This window comes from Ammospiza nelsoni, chromosome 1 (assembly GCF_027579445.1).
Source record: "Ammospiza nelsoni isolate bAmmNel1 chromosome 1, bAmmNel1.pri, whole genome shotgun sequence".
In the NCBI taxonomy this organism is placed as follows: Eukaryota; Metazoa; Chordata; class Aves; order Passeriformes; family Passerellidae; genus Ammospiza; species Ammospiza nelsoni.
The window spans coordinates 134,720,247-134,738,411 of NC_080633.1; the positions used below are offsets into that span (position 1 = coordinate 134,720,247).

An 18,165-nucleotide genomic window follows, 5' to 3' on the forward strand; every position below is an offset into this window, starting at 1 on the left:
TAGCCCTCGGCGGGGCGGCGGCGGGAGGAGCCGTCGGAGCCGCCGCTGTGGTTGCGCGCCGGCCGCGGTCGGAGGCGAGTCAGGACCGCGGACAGCGCCCCCCCCCCCCAGCGCGCCGCCCCGCGCCCACCATGACGGCGGAGACCCACCTGCAGGGCGTGGAGATCTCGGCCGCCCAGTTCTTCGAGATCTGGCACCACTACGACTCCGACGGTGACTCCTTTCCCTCCGGGGCGGCGGGGGCGCGGGGGGCGCGGGGGGCGAGCCCGCGGGAGGCTGGGGGGACTGCGGCGCTGCCCGGCCCAGAGCGGCCCGGTCCCGCCGCCGCCGCAGCCCCGGAGCCATCGGGAGCGGGGCCGGTGCCGGGAGAGCGCGGGGGAGCCGCTCGGACCGGGAGGGAGCAGCCGGGTCGGAGACGGCGCTGGAGAACGGAGAGAGTTTGGAGGGAGCGGTGCCGGCAGCCGTAACTCTTTCTGTTGTTCATTCAGGCAATGGGTTCATGGACGGGAAGGAGCTACAAAACTTCATCCAGGAGCTGCAGCAGGCACGGAAGAAGGCAGGCTTGGTAGGTTAATGTTTCGCCCCACTTTTCCGTCTTCTTCGGGAAAGAAGAGTTTTCTTGAGCAAACTCCAGTGCCCCGGTTCCTTGTGTTCTCGCTTGCCGTCCCGCGGTTCACGCACCTGCCGCACCGGGCAGAGGGAAATAGCTTGGTTAGGAATGAGCAGGTTGCAAATCCGTTAAATCGTCTGCCTTGGAAAGGTGAAACCAGGGTCCGCCTCGCTGATGAGCCCTCCCGCTCGTACCTCGCGAGGCTACAAGCTGATACTTCTGACAGTGCCTAAAAAGAAAAGTTAGGAAATGTATGGATGCTGTCTTTTTGTCTTGGATGGGACCTTATCCCATGGCAATTAATCTGACCTGGTCCAGACAGGGGGAGAGATACACGCACACCAAAAAAAAAAAAAAAAAAAAAAAAAAGGACGAGGAAAAACATAAAAAAGAAAGAGAAAAACCTATCATTCAGGGTAGTTGGACTCTTAATTTGTCACCTAATGGGCAGCACGGGCTGAAATGCGTTTCTGCCCCTTGGTGGTCACTAAATAGATCTGCAGATGACTCCTAAACACTTACTGCTCTTCACCAGGAGTACGAGTACCAAATCCTGGCTGTTAAAATGGCTCAGAGAGACAGCAAAGTTCTTGAAAGTGTTGTCAAAACACATCAGTGTATGAGTTATTGAAAAATTTATTATTAATTTCTTCTAAATGCTACCCATGTAGGGAGGGAGAGGAAAAGGGAGAAAGAAAGAAATTAAACATTCTGTGTAAAAACACAGCCACTTTTAGCATCAAAGCCCAATATATAACTTAATAGAATCAGTCTAAGTAAATCTATGCTAAAAGAATTCTGAAGAAACAGAAAAAGAAATAGTTTAAGTGGATGATGTGTGCATGGAGAAAAGAGATTAATACCTTTTAATAAGAATGCCTCCAAATTGAGAAATAGCTTTCCAATAATTAACTTTGCTTTGAAAATTCCTATATATTTTAGACCTAAATGCAGAAAAAATAATTTATATGAACCTTAATTGGTTTTGTGGAAAATTGTATCATATAAATTGTATGAGCACAAACTTTACACATATGAAAATCTGTCTCTCAGCAGTGCCTCTAATGTTACTGCAGTCTAGGTAGCAGTTAATTCTGACAAGAGATGTTGGTGTAGGCTCTCATTTTCCTGAGTGTAAGTTCAAACCAAAATTTAAAATAAAATAAAGCAAAATTGAAGTTTAAAAAATTCACAAGAAAAAACAAAATTGGAAAATCATTGAGGGTATTTTAGAAGGAAAAGGTCTATTTTTTTTTCCACAGAAAAGATTAAACAACTTTGATACATTTCAAGTACTGCAACAGAACAAATCTCTCTTCTATGCTAAAGTGCAGGAAACTTAAGTTTGCTCAGTAGAAAGAAGATATTGAAGCCTTTTTATGTTTAGTATGAATGGCATTGTTGGTAGAAATGCTAATATATTATTGAGTAGTTAAAATTGCTTAGAGGTTCAAGGTAAAAATTATTTATAATTTTAAGTCAGGATCTTTTGTCCCTCGAAGCAAATGCGGATCTCTTAAAAACATAGCCTACTCAAAGCAACACAGAAACCCTTGCAGGATTATTCTTATCTGCTACAAATGTTATCATTTATGTGGTTTTTTTTTTAAATAACTCCTGACGGTATCTGACACTGTATTTTAAAAATGCTCAGATGTTTAGGTTTTCTGTCCCATTTCTCTGATTCAAACCTAGCTTTGGAGTGTTCTGCTGGAAAGAGCAATCTGCAGTAGCAAAACCAAATTCAGCACCTGCTCTGTGGGCTCTGGTGCAAGGCTATATGTCATCTTAGGTTTCAAATCTAACCTGGTTCTTGCACTTGAACGCTCATTTGCTAAACAAGCATCTCATTAGTTCATTTCTTGTCTCATGGGATACTAATTCAGTATCTTTGAATATCTATTCTTTTGCCAGGAGGGACACATTGAGAAACTAGTGTAGGTTATATGTCATTTCCTTGTCTGTCCTTCTTTTAACACCCCAAAGCTTCTTTATCATCATTAACTTCTGCATTTCAGGTCACTCTTCTGCTCACTATTTTTGAAATATTCAATTATGCATTCTTCATAGCTGGATTTTACATCAGTCATGCCACATGCATTAAAGAATCACATTGATGCTGTCATTGAATAGGATGGTTTAATATTTCCCAATATTCTTCCCAACTGCAGAACTGTTCTAATTATGTTCTGATGCTAATCCTTGCATTAATCCACTCAGTAAGCCTGTACTTTCACAGCTGCTTTTTTCTCAGACAGAGAGGTGGCATGCAGCTTGATTCAGGCTAGCTCCCCTGGAAGGGGGAATGTCTGCTCAGAAGGTTTAGTGCTTGGGCTTTGGAAACGTTAGGCCTTTTTGTTTCGCGCGTTATGGTAGATACTGAATCAATCTGGTATAACTTCAGCCATGTTAAATGAACTATTTTTTAAAGATAAAAGCCACAAAAGTGTATCAACATAGTTTCTGTTTATTGTGACACACATTTATGCAATACATTCTCTATTTGGGAGTGCCAATTGCCAAAAGGAACCCTGGGGTATAAGCGACCAGCGCAGAGGTTGATAAAGTGCCAATAGGTGGGTCTGAGCTATTCCACATCTGATTTTAACTTTCCCTGCCTGTATAGATAATGACAATATTTCTGGACAGAAGTATGTTATTTATGAGTACAATTATGTCAGTGTTTCTGTAGTGCCAATTATCCTTACATTGTCAAATCATATCAGAAAAAGCTAACTTTTATCACTTCTTGGAAAAGTATCTTTTCTGAGGTGTCTGATTAAGACATGAAGGGCTGGTTTCTTCTCAAAAATTGAGCACTGCATCTGTATCAGGCTTAGGACTAGACTTGGTTAAGTTTAGGCAATTTTTTTGACCAAAAATATTTATTTGAATAACATAACTCAAATAACTTTTCAAGCAGCTCATGAGCAGGTTAAGTGAACACCAGAAAAACTCACCATAATTTCTGAATAATGAACTAGAGGATAAGTTTCCTGGTTTGTTTAACCTGTGATCAGCTGTGCCTCTTTCAGTGGCTGGACATTGTCCAGCGCTGCAGAGCTGCTATTAGAAAGATTAGTAAAATATTTAACCAGGACTAATTAAAATCCAAGTGTCTAATTCTCCATTCAATCTGCTAAGCAAACTTGTCCCCACTATGGGATCATTAGATGAAAGGTGACTTTGAAGTCCATTGTATTAATAACCACATCTCTAATTAAAGGCAGGGCAAATTACTAACTTGCTATGGATGACTTTGACAGAAATAGGATACTAGGCCGTGGCTGTATCAGCCACAAGGAACTGACATTTTAGTTAGCTGTGGCAGGTGAAATTTGGGACAAGCTACAATGGACTTTGTACAGCTGAGTCCCTGTGCCTCCAGTGAGAAAATCACTTAGGTCCTATATAATCAGATCTGTTATAACAACTAAACCTTTAATTTCCTGACATAACTTCATCTATAACTGTAGAATTGTCCATTGTTTCAGTATAACTGCAACCCTATTCTTGCTGAATGGTTTCTCTACCTCCGACCTCTAAGAAATACAATTAAAATTAAAAGTTTAATCAGTACTGAAGGTTGATGACATCTCATATCAAAGAAAGGCAGGTCAAGTTGAAGTGTGAAATCAAATATTTAGATATTTACCCCAAGGCTGGCACTTTTTGCTGTATCCCAGAATGAGAATAGTCTTTAGAAGACAGATGTATAGCAGGGACCATAATTTATATGGACAACAATGATGGTTTATTCTGTCAGATTAAAGGTACTGCTTAAGGTTTTCTCTTGACTAAATCTCCCTTTCTACATTTAAGCAGTGGCATTTTGACTCTGTTTCTATGATACCAAATACTAAACAGTGAAAAATATGATATTGCGATGAGATTTTAAGACTAAAATAGCATCCATTGTTCAGGAAAAATCCACTCAAAGATGTGGAAAGACTATTTTGGTGTTCAGATGTATTATACTGAAATTTTTTTCCTTATTTTGAAAGATTCTGCACTGCCTTCAAGTTACTAATTTAAAAATGAAAACTGAGAAAATGGAGTAATAATTGCCTATGAACTTCACTGTCACCATCTCAAACAAAGGAACTGTTAGGCACATCTTCCAACACATCTGTCTTTATAATTTCTTCATTCTGTAAATGAAAACAGCATTCTAAGCATTTAGATGTCAATCATTCACACTGGCTATAATAGAATTCCCTAGGAAGTAAAATGAAAAAAAAATTCATTTAAACTTGACGAGTTTAGCTGCAATGTGTGAGTACTTCATTAAATGTGCTATGTTATTTGGCAAATAATAGATTATTCAAGTATGTTTATGTATGTTTATTGTATTTTAAAGTAATGATTCTATCATTGTAACTTTGTAGGATTTAACTCCTGAAATGAAAGCCTTTGTGGACCAATACGGGAAATCTACTGATGGAAAAATAGGTATAGTTGAGGTAAGACAGTTACAAAGTAACTTTACTTGAAGAAAATACATTTAGCACAGAACAATGTGAACATAATATGTCAATACTTTGGATTTTTAGATACACAGAATATTTCTTCCTTGCCCTTAAGATCTTTTTTTTCTTTTCACTAATGAAACTTTTTCATTAACAAGTAATGTATTCCTTACCACATTCCAGACATTTCACCACAAGTATTTAACTTTTCTCTCTTCATTCAATACAAATAAGCAGCAACAGCAATTTAAGTCTTCTACAAAGCAGAATAAAGTTCCATTTCAGAAATTTAAATGAAAAGGTAATTTGATGAGAAGTAATGTGATGTAGTGCTACCTGTGATTTTGAACTCGTGCTCTGTCACCATTCCTAATAGTGATGATAACATCTGATTGAAGTTAATTGGGCAGTCACTGTATGTAGTCTATTCTAAAAAACCTCAAATATGTGACCCAAGTAAGTCAGCATGTTAATTATGACTAAGAATGAATTTCTTAGGATTTCCTCTCCTGAACTTTAACAGAACTGCAGGCAGAAATTCTCACATTCCTTGCTCCCATTTTCTGAAGAGGCTGAAGATAACCAGCTTCTCCTCGTACAGCTGCTCAACAATTGTATAACTTAGACAACTTGATAGGAAGAAGGGAGCCAAGAATTTCACTCTTCAGCACTGCAATTCAAAAAGGAGAGTGTGTTGGGTTATAGGGTTACAGTTTGAGAAGTCACTTCTCTAAGCTTAAATCAATGACTCATTTATGTCACTCTGAGTGCAGTTAGACTGCGGTTTTATTATTAAATGATACTGTATTTTTTTTCCCAATAATAAGAAATCTGACCTAGAGAGCTAATTAAAACACAGCTGGAAACAAGCCAGGCCTGAAAAATTTCTACAATGACCAACTTTGGGTCAGTATCTAATTTTAAAACTGAGGACTGATAGAATCTGTAGAAGTCAATAGAAAGTATAGAAAGTACAATAGATCGTTTCATATCTTTTCTCCTTAGTCGTATGTCTGAATTTTTATATACTTCCTTAAAGACATATGTAATTGTGACTAAACTACCATAGAAATATGAACAATTTGTTTCACTTGCAGCCACAGTTGATTTTTAAAAGTGCAGTTTTTAACAATACTTAGCATTGATCAAATATCTTTGCATCTAGAAAGAAGTAGAGTTTATTTGGTATAACAACTCTTTTTGTTTTGGACTAACAAATGCTAATTTATTTGTTATTGAAGAATTTTATTTAAATTAGTCTTTTTTAATATCTGTGGAGCTAGCACTGATGCAACAAGAATGTGTGAACAGTGCTTGAAAAAGACTGTGCTTCTTCACTTAGGAAAGATAACTGGAAGTTTTACCTTTCAAATTCTATTTCTGATTCTGAGATTGACTTAATGAGGGAAGATGAGCAAATCCAATAGGGTCTGATATGGCTCACCACCCCCAGTGAAGGGCCAAGCATGCTCAGCATTCACGGAAGCAACTGAATAGTGATAGTATGGAGTTCAGTGCTAAAGGGACTTTCTTCCCTAATATAGCAGTTTCCAAACCCAATAGCTGTATTTTGTTTCCCTTACATCAGCATGAAGCTTGATTTGGAAACTGCTGATGGGACTCATGAAATGTGTGGTACGTGCCAAGCAGTATGATATTAAATTTGGAACTTGACTTGACTCTCCTTCCTTGTATTAAAAAAATTATCCCGTAATTCCAGATTGTTCCCATTTACATAGTATATCAAATAGTTTTTTCTGAAAGCTGTGTGGATGCTGTTCAAGAAAACTTACGTAAAGCCATTCAGACTCCCGGCACTCAAAATGGACACCCAGCATTTGACAAAGAATGTGCCAGCCAATAATGAGCTTTCAGGAAAGGTCTGTTGACTGAGATAAGGAGGAGGCCTGGGTGGCTTCATAGAGGAAAAAGTGGATTTTCAGCTCAGATCAAGTGTTGATTCTGTCTTTGCAAGCACACTGCAGTTAGTTTGCTGGCTATTATCCAGTGTCCTCCAGCTAAAGGCAGAGCCTGACCTACCCACTTTCTTTCCATTGTGTAAGAGACCTTTAATTCACCTTTTGTACTCATTGAGACCAATGCTTTTACTAAAATGTGGCTGTGAAACCCAAGGTTTCAAAACTCAGAGCTGCAGCAATTTCACATTCAAATTATTTGAAGATTACTGCTGCCAAAAAATCGACTACTTATTAGCCTAAAATATTCTTTGTACTCCCATGCTCTATTATGGGATTTTAAAAAGCAAATTCACTCTATCAGGCAAAAGGCATTTTAAATAACATTAAATATCAATGGAATTTACTCAGAGAACAATGTCTAGAAAATAGTTCTCATATTGGTTTAGGTACTGAGAGGTTTTTTTTCCACTAGGTAGCCTATAAAGACACACGTTAGCCTGCAGCTGACCAGAGAGGAGTCAAACCAGTCTCAGGTTTTGTAGTTGTTCTCTATTATTTGTGATCCAGAGATAACCAACCTTCTCCATAAAAGCAGCAAAGCTCAAGGCTCACTAAACTACTATTGCTGCCATACACAGACTTGCAGTGGTCTGCAATCTTGCTCAAAGATGCTCACAAAATCCCACTATGCTTATCCCCACAAAAAAGTCATCACTTAAAATAGCACCAGGTTTTCATCTTTTGTCTTGGTAGTGGTATAAAACTGGGACTGGGAAGTTGAACCAGTTTCCACACAATCTACTCATCCCTTTAATACTGCAGAGTTTTCCACAAAAAGCAATTTAATGTTTTCCCCTGAGACTTACAAAGGGTGAGAGGTATAGCTTAAAATAAGGTAATTTTCTTTCAGAGGTAATATATTCTGTGCCTCAATTACAGTTTCATACTGCTAATAAGTTGTTAATGATCCTTTGGACAGTTACTATTTTATGGTGCCCTTGCAAAATTCACAGGAGTTAGCTATGTCATTGAACGACATCTTATTTATCTTTTCCTCACAAGCAAATCCTTTCCCATTGTTATAAACAGTCACTTCACCCAAACTATCTTTTTTATTCTGAATAGTTCTTCCATTCAACATTTGCTGTTAAATAGGAGCATACTCTAAAAATCAAAGCTTTTCTGTCATTGGAGAAATAAAGACAATTTTTCATAAATCAGGACTGAGTTAGACACATTTAGCTATTGTGTACACGTAAATATATACTCACCCATACGTGTAAATTCTATTTATGATGGAGTAGGTTTTGAAAGCTGCTGACAAAAACGCATTTCTTGGGTTGATTTTGATTTCATGTTCAGCCACTTAGCAAAAGCACTCAGGAGGTTCTGATGGGCCTGACAGGCTGTCATCAGCTGCGCCATTTCGGTAAGGAGAGTGCTCTGATGTGTCTTTTCAGCTGTACCAAAAATGAAAGAATTTAACTGATTCCTGCACATATGATTGTAGAGAAACAAGATATATGTCTCCATAACTTTGTTGTGTCTGTGAGGTGAGAGCTGAAGTCACTTATAGCTCTGCTGGTTCCCAATAAAAAAGCCTCAGCAATTAGGCAATAGCACTGAAACAGACAGAGCAAAAGATTTGAGGGTGTGAAACGAAGGCAGAAAAACAAAAATTTGAATCAAAATTTTAAGATGGGACTCCAGAAAGTCTGCAGATGTCATTTTACATAAAAGAATGCAGCTAAGAAATCTGTCTTCCTCCATTTTCTCCATAGTAAGCACAGCTGGTCTATTCTTCAAGTAAAAAGTTTTTTTTTAATCAAAACATATTTCATACATTTTGAGAACAGAAAAAAAAAATTGGGCTTTTGTTAAAAACAAATCATGAATTTACATTAAATTATACAGCATACTTTCCATCTTCTACATTTGTCACTTGCCAAAATTGAGTTATAGTAAATGAACATTTTCAATAATCAGTACAATAATGTCTGATTTTAAAAAAGCCTTTTGTAGAGAAGTGGCATTGGAAGAACCATCCCCGGTTTTGCAGGGCTAAAAGGCCTCTTGATTTCTTTCTTTTATTTATAGCTCGTTTTTAACATGTCTCTGTGAGTGACAAATGAGAACTGCCATCCCTTACCGTCCCTGTTTTCCAAGGTTTTTTCTCCTGGCTTTTCCTTATATTTAACCATTTACTTTACACATGTTCTTAATGTCAGCGATCCTTTCTTTCTTGCTCTTCCTTGGTATCTGAGTAGTCTATATTTCTGTTTTCTAATTCATGGTCCTTCACACTTACCCTCTGTGAATCCTTGTGTTATGCTTTCCCTTCATGCTGATTCAATGGATTTCAATACAGATTCTAATTCTGCAGGGGTGAATTTTTTTCCCCTTTCCCCAGCTATCCTTTTGGTAAAGTGCTACCTCACTCCCTCCTCTCAGACCTCAAGTTCTGTTTGACCTTGATGGCTATGACAAAGCTGCAGGCCAGAGCCTTTCAGAGGCACCTTCCAAACACTGCAGCTAGCAGCATGAAGCTTCCAAGTGGGCCACAATACAGCAGCAGCAGCAGTATGAGCACAAGGAATTCCCCACAATTTAAAAAATATTCATACTCTATTACAGGCTCAACTGGCCTGATGAAAAGCCAAAATTTAATCTTTCCTAAATTCTCTCACAGCTTGCTCAGGTATTGCCAACAGAAGAGAATTTCCTGTTGTTCTTCAGATGCCAGCAGCTAAAGTCAAGTGAAGATTTCATGCAGGTACAGTATGAAAAGTTGTCTATTACAAAACCATCAAAGACCTGCTTGCCATAAACACGTCATTAAAGCATTCCCATTCTGATTGCAGACATGGAGGAAATATGACAGCGACCACAGTGGCTTCATTGATTCTGAGGAACTTAAGGTAAACCTGTACCATCTATGAGCATGCACAACATGAGAACAGGTGTAGGATTACAGCCTGTGCTGCTATCTCTTTCTTCAGATACCCACCTGTGCATGTTTTTGCATTTCAAACATGACAAAAAATGCAATACAATTAGCTGATGTTTTTGTTGCCAGTAAATTATTTAAAGTGAAACTCTAATCTGATCCATGTTTTTTAAGCCATGTTTTAATTCAGATCAGTGTTGGTATCAAATGACTTAGGGTATCAGATAGTTTAGAAGTAAGAAAGATTAAGAAAGCAAGATGAGTCTCTGACAGCCACATTGGTTATCTTTTTTGGCCTCTTAGGGAAAAGAACTGCTTTGTTGTGTTTTTTCTTAAGAGCATCACTACTGTTAATCACTATGCTGCTGGACAGTTGATGCTGTCTAAAGTACTACATAACCCTGCAATTTCCTAACTCTAATACTGCTAGGCTGGCACAAATGGTATTGTGCTGCCTCTGCTTGGTTTAATATGCACAAACAAGAGCAGAATCAAGGTTACCCCCTTAGCCATCTCGCCCTTGCACAGTTAAGAAATTTTGAAACTAGAGTGATTTCATTTCCCTAGTCATACAACCAACACCAATTTGTCAATGCTGAGTTAGTGTCACAAAATCCCAGAGTGGTTGTTAGGAACCTCAGGAGGTCATCTGGTCCAAGCCCTCTGCTCAGGCAATACCACCCAGAGCCAGTTGCCCAGGACCTTGTTCAGATGGCCCTCACATGTCACCAAGAATGAAGACTCTGCAGCCTCCATGGGTAACCTGTGCCAGTGCTGTGGCATCCTTGCAGTGAAAATATATTTCCTGATGCTCAGAAGGAACATTTTGTGTTTCACTTTTTGACCATTTCCTCTGGTCCTGTCGGTAGCCTAGCTCCATCCTCTTTGCACTCTCTCTTGATGTTTTTATATACTTTGATGATGTTCACCTGAAGCTCCTCTTCTCCAAGCTTAAGTGTCCCAATTCCCTCTGTATTTCTTCATAGCAGAGATGCTCATATACAGCAGCTTTCTGAGTAGAAAGGTGCCATCTTCCACAGTTCAACTGCATTTGATTCATTATTGTAGCTTTACATTCAAAGGAATCAAAGCCATTCATATCAAGAGAACTATCGGTGTTTATTGATCTAGTTCAATTTGGACTATTTTGTCCATATGTGGCGTAAAGAAGAGCGATGTAAGTTTAAATAAAGCACCAGGAGATCAAACTGTTCAAAATCTTTACTGTTCTTCTGCTCAGAAAAGAAATCCATCACAGAAAATTCACATCTTTTTTCCTTTTCCCTTTCTCTTTTGAGTTTGATATCTGTGTGACATTTGCTGAGGATCTAAGCTTAGGGTAACGCTCAGGCAGACAAGCCCATTCTTCTGCTGACTGGTTGCACCAGACCAGTGTTTAAAGTTGCAGGATCAGGAAAAGGTAGCACTTGAGAACTCTCCAGCTGTTAGATGATGCCTGCTGACTGCTATATTTTAAAATAGATTTTAAAAGGCAGGGTTGATTGAGGGCCAGCTGAAGAATGAAGACATTTTAACTGAATCTCTAATGGTTCATCTCTCTTGTGTTGGGAGGTTTCATTTGCCTCATAGAAAGAGGTCATTTTAACACTGAAAATAAGACATAAATGTCCAGTTTTAATTTTAGATCAGTATTTCTTGGCAAGCCTAAACATTTTAAAGTATTTGCTATGGGAAGGGTATACCCACTTACAACTTTGTAAGTGAAATTTAAGCTGAAAATCAAGAAAACTTTCTAACAATAGTAATGGCAGTAGAATATGTTGTGTAAGGGGGAGGCAGACTCTTCATCACTGCCTGTATTTAGGAAAGGTTTGGCAATAGCTCAGATCAGAGACTAATTCAGGAAGTTTAGATAGATAGAATCCTTTCTTGAGACATGGACTGAATAGCCTTTTAATTTCCCTTCCAGTTCTATTTTCCATTGAAGCACACAAGATTAAATATTAGACATGTTTCTGTAACATCCATTCACAACATTTCAGTCGTGTTCTTCATTATACAAGCTACCAGGAAGGGTCTCCAGCCTGGAGGGGGCCAGGCTGTACGAACTATAGGGAGTGTTAGTCATACCACTATTGACATGGTTGCAGTCAGGTCCAGGAATACAAGTATATTTTCTTATAAGCTCTCCCATTTTCTGTCTTGAAATGGGGCCAAAAATTCTGCAAGGATAATGACATTCCAACTGATGACAGGAATTAGGTCCTTCATCAGGTCTTGTAATGCCCTTGCTTTACAATTCAGTATCTTCCTTGTTTTGAATGTCACAGATCTAGTACAGAAATTTAAAACATGGAATGGGTGGAAAACATCTTATTTTTTAAAGTGAAAATGGCTCATGTTTCAAGTCATGTGACATCAAATTCTCATTCAAAAATGCAATGAATTTGGCTGCACACATTTAAAATACAAAGTAGGAAGAAGCAATGTTCGCTTCTAGCATCAGGTAATGCCATAGGCAAGGACAAAACTCAATTAATCATTGATCCTTTCTGTAAAATTGTTCAGATGCTACACAAAGTGATTAGGCGTACAAGTTTCAAGGAGACCCAAGCTTAATTAGTTTAGTTTACTGATAGTGCATATTTAGAAACAGTATACTTAAAAGCCAAACTTTTTTCCAAGTTCACAATACAACAAATGGCATACAATGCAGGAAGTTTTATTTGTTACTTTTTCCAAATAAAATGCAATATACTTGAACTTACTAAAAGAAACATATACTCTTAGCTGTTAATAAATATTTTTCCTACTTATTTGGCACTGCAGTAGTAAATACTAAAGTGGAAGTAAAATAGTATTTCCCATTACTTTAATCTGAAGTTAGCATGTCAAAAGTTTTACACTGTAGATAAAAATTCACCTATTACTCTATTTATTTTAACAGAGCTTCTTGAAAGATTTATTACAGAAAGCAAATAAGCAGATTGAAGACTCAAAGCTAACGGAATACACAGAAATAATGGTAAGTTTATTTAAAGGCATAATGGGTTAATGGGAAGTTATTCAGTAACTTCCCATAATGGGTTAATGGGCAGTACTGCTCAAAAAGAGAAGTCAGAAATTTTTAACCTTCTTGGTATTTATATAGTATCATGCCAAGCCATTGTATTTTCCCTGGTTTGCTCCCGTGTGCTGCTAGCTGTGAAACCAAAGTCTTCACATTTCATAGGAGCAAAATTGTTGTTGTCATAATTATATTGTTTAGATCAAATTAATTTGGTGTTACTTTCTATATTTGGCCTTCTTTTGGTGCTGCATCTGTCTTGTGTCTTGAAAGATATCACTGCACGGTGGCTTCCTTAGATTTACAAATACTTCATACTTTCTTTCTCCCCTTGCTTCAAGGAAGATAATTGATATTTTAGATAAACACCATAGCAAAACTGTTGCTTCCTTGGTCATCCAATCCTTTGAACAATCCGTTCATCCCATTGCTATGGCACTCCATGTTAAGGACTAGTACTGGCTTCTTCATGGCCTTTTCAAGGAAAAAAGACAGAATTCTGGTCTTCAGGAAATGTATAAATCCACATTTTTTTGTTTTACCAGCTTGTTTTCATCCTAAAATACTTGTAACAATCAAAAATGTGCTAGGTAGATGCACTAGGCCTCAAACTGGCTTAAGATTGGCTGAAAAAACTTGTGTTTCTTCTGGAAAAAGTCTGCTGGTTCATTGTACCAGTGTAAACCATTTACATAGAATTGTCACTGTTCCTTCACTGCTGAAGATAACATTTTCATTCAGGGAGCTTTTTGACCTCCATCCTAAAGTGTGCTATAAGTTCTGGCCTCTGCAGAGATACACATTGACAAAGAATTTAGTTAAAAGAGAAAAAAAAAGCCCAGCTCTCCAATTGTCTCTGCAGAAAAGAGAGGGATAATAAAAAAACACACCATCCTGAAGAGCTGCTGGCAGGAACAGCCGGCCACTAACTCATCAAAATACAAAATAAGTTCACTTCACAGCTGCCTCTGCTTACCTCCCTCAAATGCAAATGTGTTGTCCTGGGAAATGCACACAAGGCAGATGCTTTTATACAAAGGAAGGAAGTGTTAAAAGGAACCATGGTGTTGTGTAGAAATAAATGTTCTTAGAACTGGTCACTTTTTTCTGGTATCCTTTATCATTTATTGTGTATTAACAAAATGAAATTAGGCCTTTTTTCATTGCATTACATTAGCTCCCTCTTTAAAAGGATATATGTTTATGTATATACGTTGGTAGAGGATGTTGCTTTTCCTCTTACCTATAAATGACATCTCAAATTACTGGGATTGAAGGTGATGGGATGCAGTGTGGGTGGTGGTGCTTTCAATACAATGCTTGCTAGTCTGCTGCTTTTGTGACTCTTTTATTGCACAGCAAGTGCAACATAATGTTCAAAAGTAGAAAAATGGAACTATACAGACATAAATACTGTAAAAGTCCTATGCAGGAACAATATCTTCATCTACTTCTAACAGCTATTATAAGCTGTTTGTGCCTTTCAAGTGGCAGGAACTCATTCTTTCAAGGCCTCAAAGGAAAACACTTTAATAGTAGAGCTATTAAAATTATTAGAAATAATAATAACAACTTATTTTGTGAAATTATATTAACATAGTTATTACTATAATTTAATTATGCTTATTTGGAGAGATTTATTTTCCTATTTTCATACCATCAAGAAAATAGGATCATCTGCAACATCTGTTCACTTTTTTTTTTAATATTTCACAGGAAAAAAATACTGTCTTTACTTAAATAGTTAGACCTATTCAATTGAATGAAATGTCGATTGTTTTCTGTCTTGGGAATTTATTGCCTTGGATTCTATTGCACTTAACCCAACAGTTTTACATCTTTATGAATAGAGAATAATGATTCTATTACCCAATCATGACATGAAGTCAAAAGTAAAATCTTATCACATCAACACTCCTCTCATTTATAAATAATAACATGCACATTTCTCATACAGGAAATGCATTCAGCAGTGCAGGCAGGGTAAGACCTACCTTACTGCAGGTTAATCAGAATTGCTCAGCAGCTTTCTTATCAAGATTTTGCAGTAGAATTAATTACTGTAAATTACTTAGTCAGTACTTAAAATAAATGCATTACACAGCAAAAGTGACCTGGGGACATCATTTCAGAACAAAGTTAATTTGATTTAAGTTTTCCAAATAAGTGTTTTCTTCATTAGGTTGATTAATTTTGATTGATATATTAAATATATATGTTCTTTCAGCTCAGGATGTTTGATGCAAACAATGATGGAAAGTTGGAGCTTACTGAACTGGCCAGGTATGTCTTCTGTTTCTTTTCACAACAAATATCATATACCAAGTGCTGTAATGGGAACAGTTAAATATTTTGACCTTTGTTTTTTTTTTCTCTCCAAAGACTGCTCCCTGTACAGGAAAATTTTCTTATTAAATTTCAGGTATGAATATTCACATTCTTCAGGTAACCTGTTACCATCACACATAACTGGTGTCATTAATGGTTTGTTTTCCTTTTGGCATTTAGGGTGTCAAAATGTGTGCAAAAGAATTCAATAATGCCTTTGAGATGTATGATCAAGTAAGTCTTTAAAAAATGCTTTTATTAATGGTGTAGTTTATTGGGGCTTATTTTGTGAATTTGTGAAGAACTAGCCATAACCTCTGGAATTAAAAATAAATGTTTAAACTTATCTCTAATGGTATTTTTCAGGATGGCAATGGCTATATAGATGAAAACGAACTTGATGCCCTACTGAAGGATCTCTGTGAAAAGAACAAAAAGGTAATCCTAGAGGGCTTCTTTCCCCTTAGAGATTAGATTTAATTTGGATTTTAAGGACGCTTTAATCCACCCTAATAAGATAAATATAGAGCTTCTAAGTCATAATTCCTGAAGTCAACTAAAGTACAACTAAAAATTGTGGTGGAAATAATAGCAGTGTAAATCCTGAACTAGGGGAGTTGTGATTACACAGTTACTCTGTCAAGAGCTTGCTTGCTTCTGAGACACCAGCTAGCAGCAAGCTAACATATGGCTATCATATAATGGATAACATACAAATATATAAAAAACATTTTAGTGTGTTATTGTTGGACAGGCTGAGAATACCTGGGATTTTTTCTCATTTCCTGCCATTGGAAGTAAACTTGTTCATGCTGATAACTAAACAGGATTATAAAGCATTATCTGTTCTTTAAATAGGAACTAGACATTACCAACCTTGCAACATACAAGAAAAGCATCATGGCCTTGTCTGATGGAGGAAAGCTTTACCGAGCAGAACTGGCTCTTATTCTCTGTGCTGAGGAAAACTAGAGCTCTTCTATCATGTCCACTTAACTAGTGATGTACTCTACACAATAACTGTGCACTATAAGGGAGTAGGCTGTATTTTTACACTGCATATAGAAAATTAGCCAGGATGTGTGGCACATTCCTTTCAGTTTGTTTCTATACTGTTTGTAATGTACAGTTTTTGTAACAATAAGATTGATAAAGAGAATGTCAGTGTTTGGGCCAGTCTGTATATTCAAAAAGAGACTAAATATGTCAGGGTTGGTTTTGGTTGGGTTTTTGCTTTCATAAACACAGCTGGAGAAAAATTAAACCTGCTGACATTGTTGTGGTCATCATATCCTTTGACACTTGCAACATTTCTGGTTAAACTACATGACAAAAAGATCAACACATAAACACATATCTTTCCCAAAACAAATAAATGTGCAGTTTTAAAATATGAAACATGAATTCAGATTAAATATGATCTAGGTCTGAAATAGGAAAGAGACATTGGCATGTCTGATTTCAAAAATTTAATAAGGCACTAAGAAATATTTTGAGTTGTTAAACCTCCCACTTACAGGTCTGTACTCTCTGCAGTCTTACAATTACTCTTCTCATTGCGAATTCATAGCATATAGACAAAGCATTTATCTGGAATAGATCTCCATGCAGTAGTTGATAAAAATATAGTGTTCTCAATCTAGCTGTTTTACTGAATTTAAACATAGGCACTTCAGAAATAAATGCCTTTAATCTGTCTTGAAATCCTGGCTAAATGACAGGTAGTATAGTTAATACACAGATTAACATATGATATAATAAGTGTACCTTTCATGACTATTGCTGTGTCAGAGAATATGACAATCCATTTTCTAAACTATTTTCACATTTTGCAGGTTATAATTATTCTAGTAAATTGCTGTTTTTACATCATATTCTGTGTAATCTATAATTAAATTTAATATCCTAAGATTATTGGTGTCTAGTTTGTGTATCTCCTGGATTCTTGTATCTGTACCATGTAAAGGACAAACTGACTATTTTAAAAAATGTGCCTCCTTGAATCTTACACTGAATTATTAGTCTATCTCACTAGCATTAAAATTTGACATTAAATGAAGAAAAAAATAGTACAGATTTTATAACAATTTAGTAATTTAGTTTACATGGTGGGCTCTGCTTTTTATTATATTAGAGATGTATTTTTTAAATGGGAACTATACTATGAAGCAGCCCTATCTTCTTGCATCCTTGGGGGGTTTTTTTGGGCCTGGCTCCCTTTTTACTCTCCTCCAGTTTTATGCCAGACAACTTCATGAATGTCCAGGCCACTGCTCCCAGTAAGTACTGGAGAAGGAAGGAAACTGGGCTGTCTCTTAATGCCAATAAACCTATGCTGCCTCCATGTACAACTGTTGTGGAAGCAATTCCAGGTTAGCAGATTAGCTATACACAACTTCTCAGATGCACTTCTGTGTCTTGTTTAACATATGGAAGCAAATGCATTTTATTTGAAATGTGTCTCAAACAATGAGGCTCAATCCTTCAAGATTACAGTCAATGAACTCCCACTGAAATGAATCCTTGAATTCCTCAGGTGAACTCAAGCAACTAAATACCATTTCAGGAAAGGCCTAATGGCCTTGGGCTCCCTTCAGCCTGAGCCTCAGAAATTTAAGGAGTAGATGGTACTGAATAGGGTCTTGCTGGGAATAAAAACCACACAAAAAACTAAAATAAGGTTAAGCCAGTTTATTCTCACTGTTTTACTCCCACTCCATGCACAGTGATTTAACGTCTTACATGCTTGTCTCCTTTTTTCTCTATGCAATGTGAAATACAATTGTGTACATGAAGTAAAGGAAAAGTGAATCTGCCTATCAGTACAATAAATGATTGATATTGTTCATATTGTCCACTTGAAA

General features: G+C 37.2%; 1 protein-coding gene across 1 annotated transcript; it reads left to right on the top strand.

Moving 5' to 3' along the window:
* Window positions 1-38: 38 nt before the first annotated feature.
* Window positions 39-18,165, top strand: CALB1 (calbindin 1). The gene is made up of 11 exons (XM_059473207.1): window positions 39-213; window positions 489-565; window positions 4,999-5,073; window positions 9,688-9,771; window positions 9,860-9,916; window positions 12,854-12,931; window positions 15,201-15,256; window positions 15,356-15,395; window positions 15,482-15,535; window positions 15,668-15,739; window positions 16,160-18,165. The coding sequence occupies exons 1-11, from the start codon at window positions 132-134 to the stop codon at window positions 16,271-16,273; spliced, it is 789 nt and encodes a 262-aa protein (XP_059329190.1). The 5' UTR covers window positions 39-131; the 3' UTR covers window positions 16,274-18,165.

Coding starts and splice junctions, on each gene's coding strand:
- CALB1 (XM_059473207.1), top strand. CDS start 132: ATGACGGCGGAGACCCACCTGCAGGGCGTGGAGATCTCGGCCGCCCAG. Junction 9,772..9,859: donor CAAGTGAAGATTTCATGCAG/GTACAGTATGAA, acceptor TTCTGATTGCAG/ACATGGAGGAAATATGACAG. Junction 9,917..12,853: donor TTGATTCTGAGGAACTTAAG/GTAAACCTGTAC, acceptor TTATTTTAACAG/AGCTTCTTGAAAGATTTATT.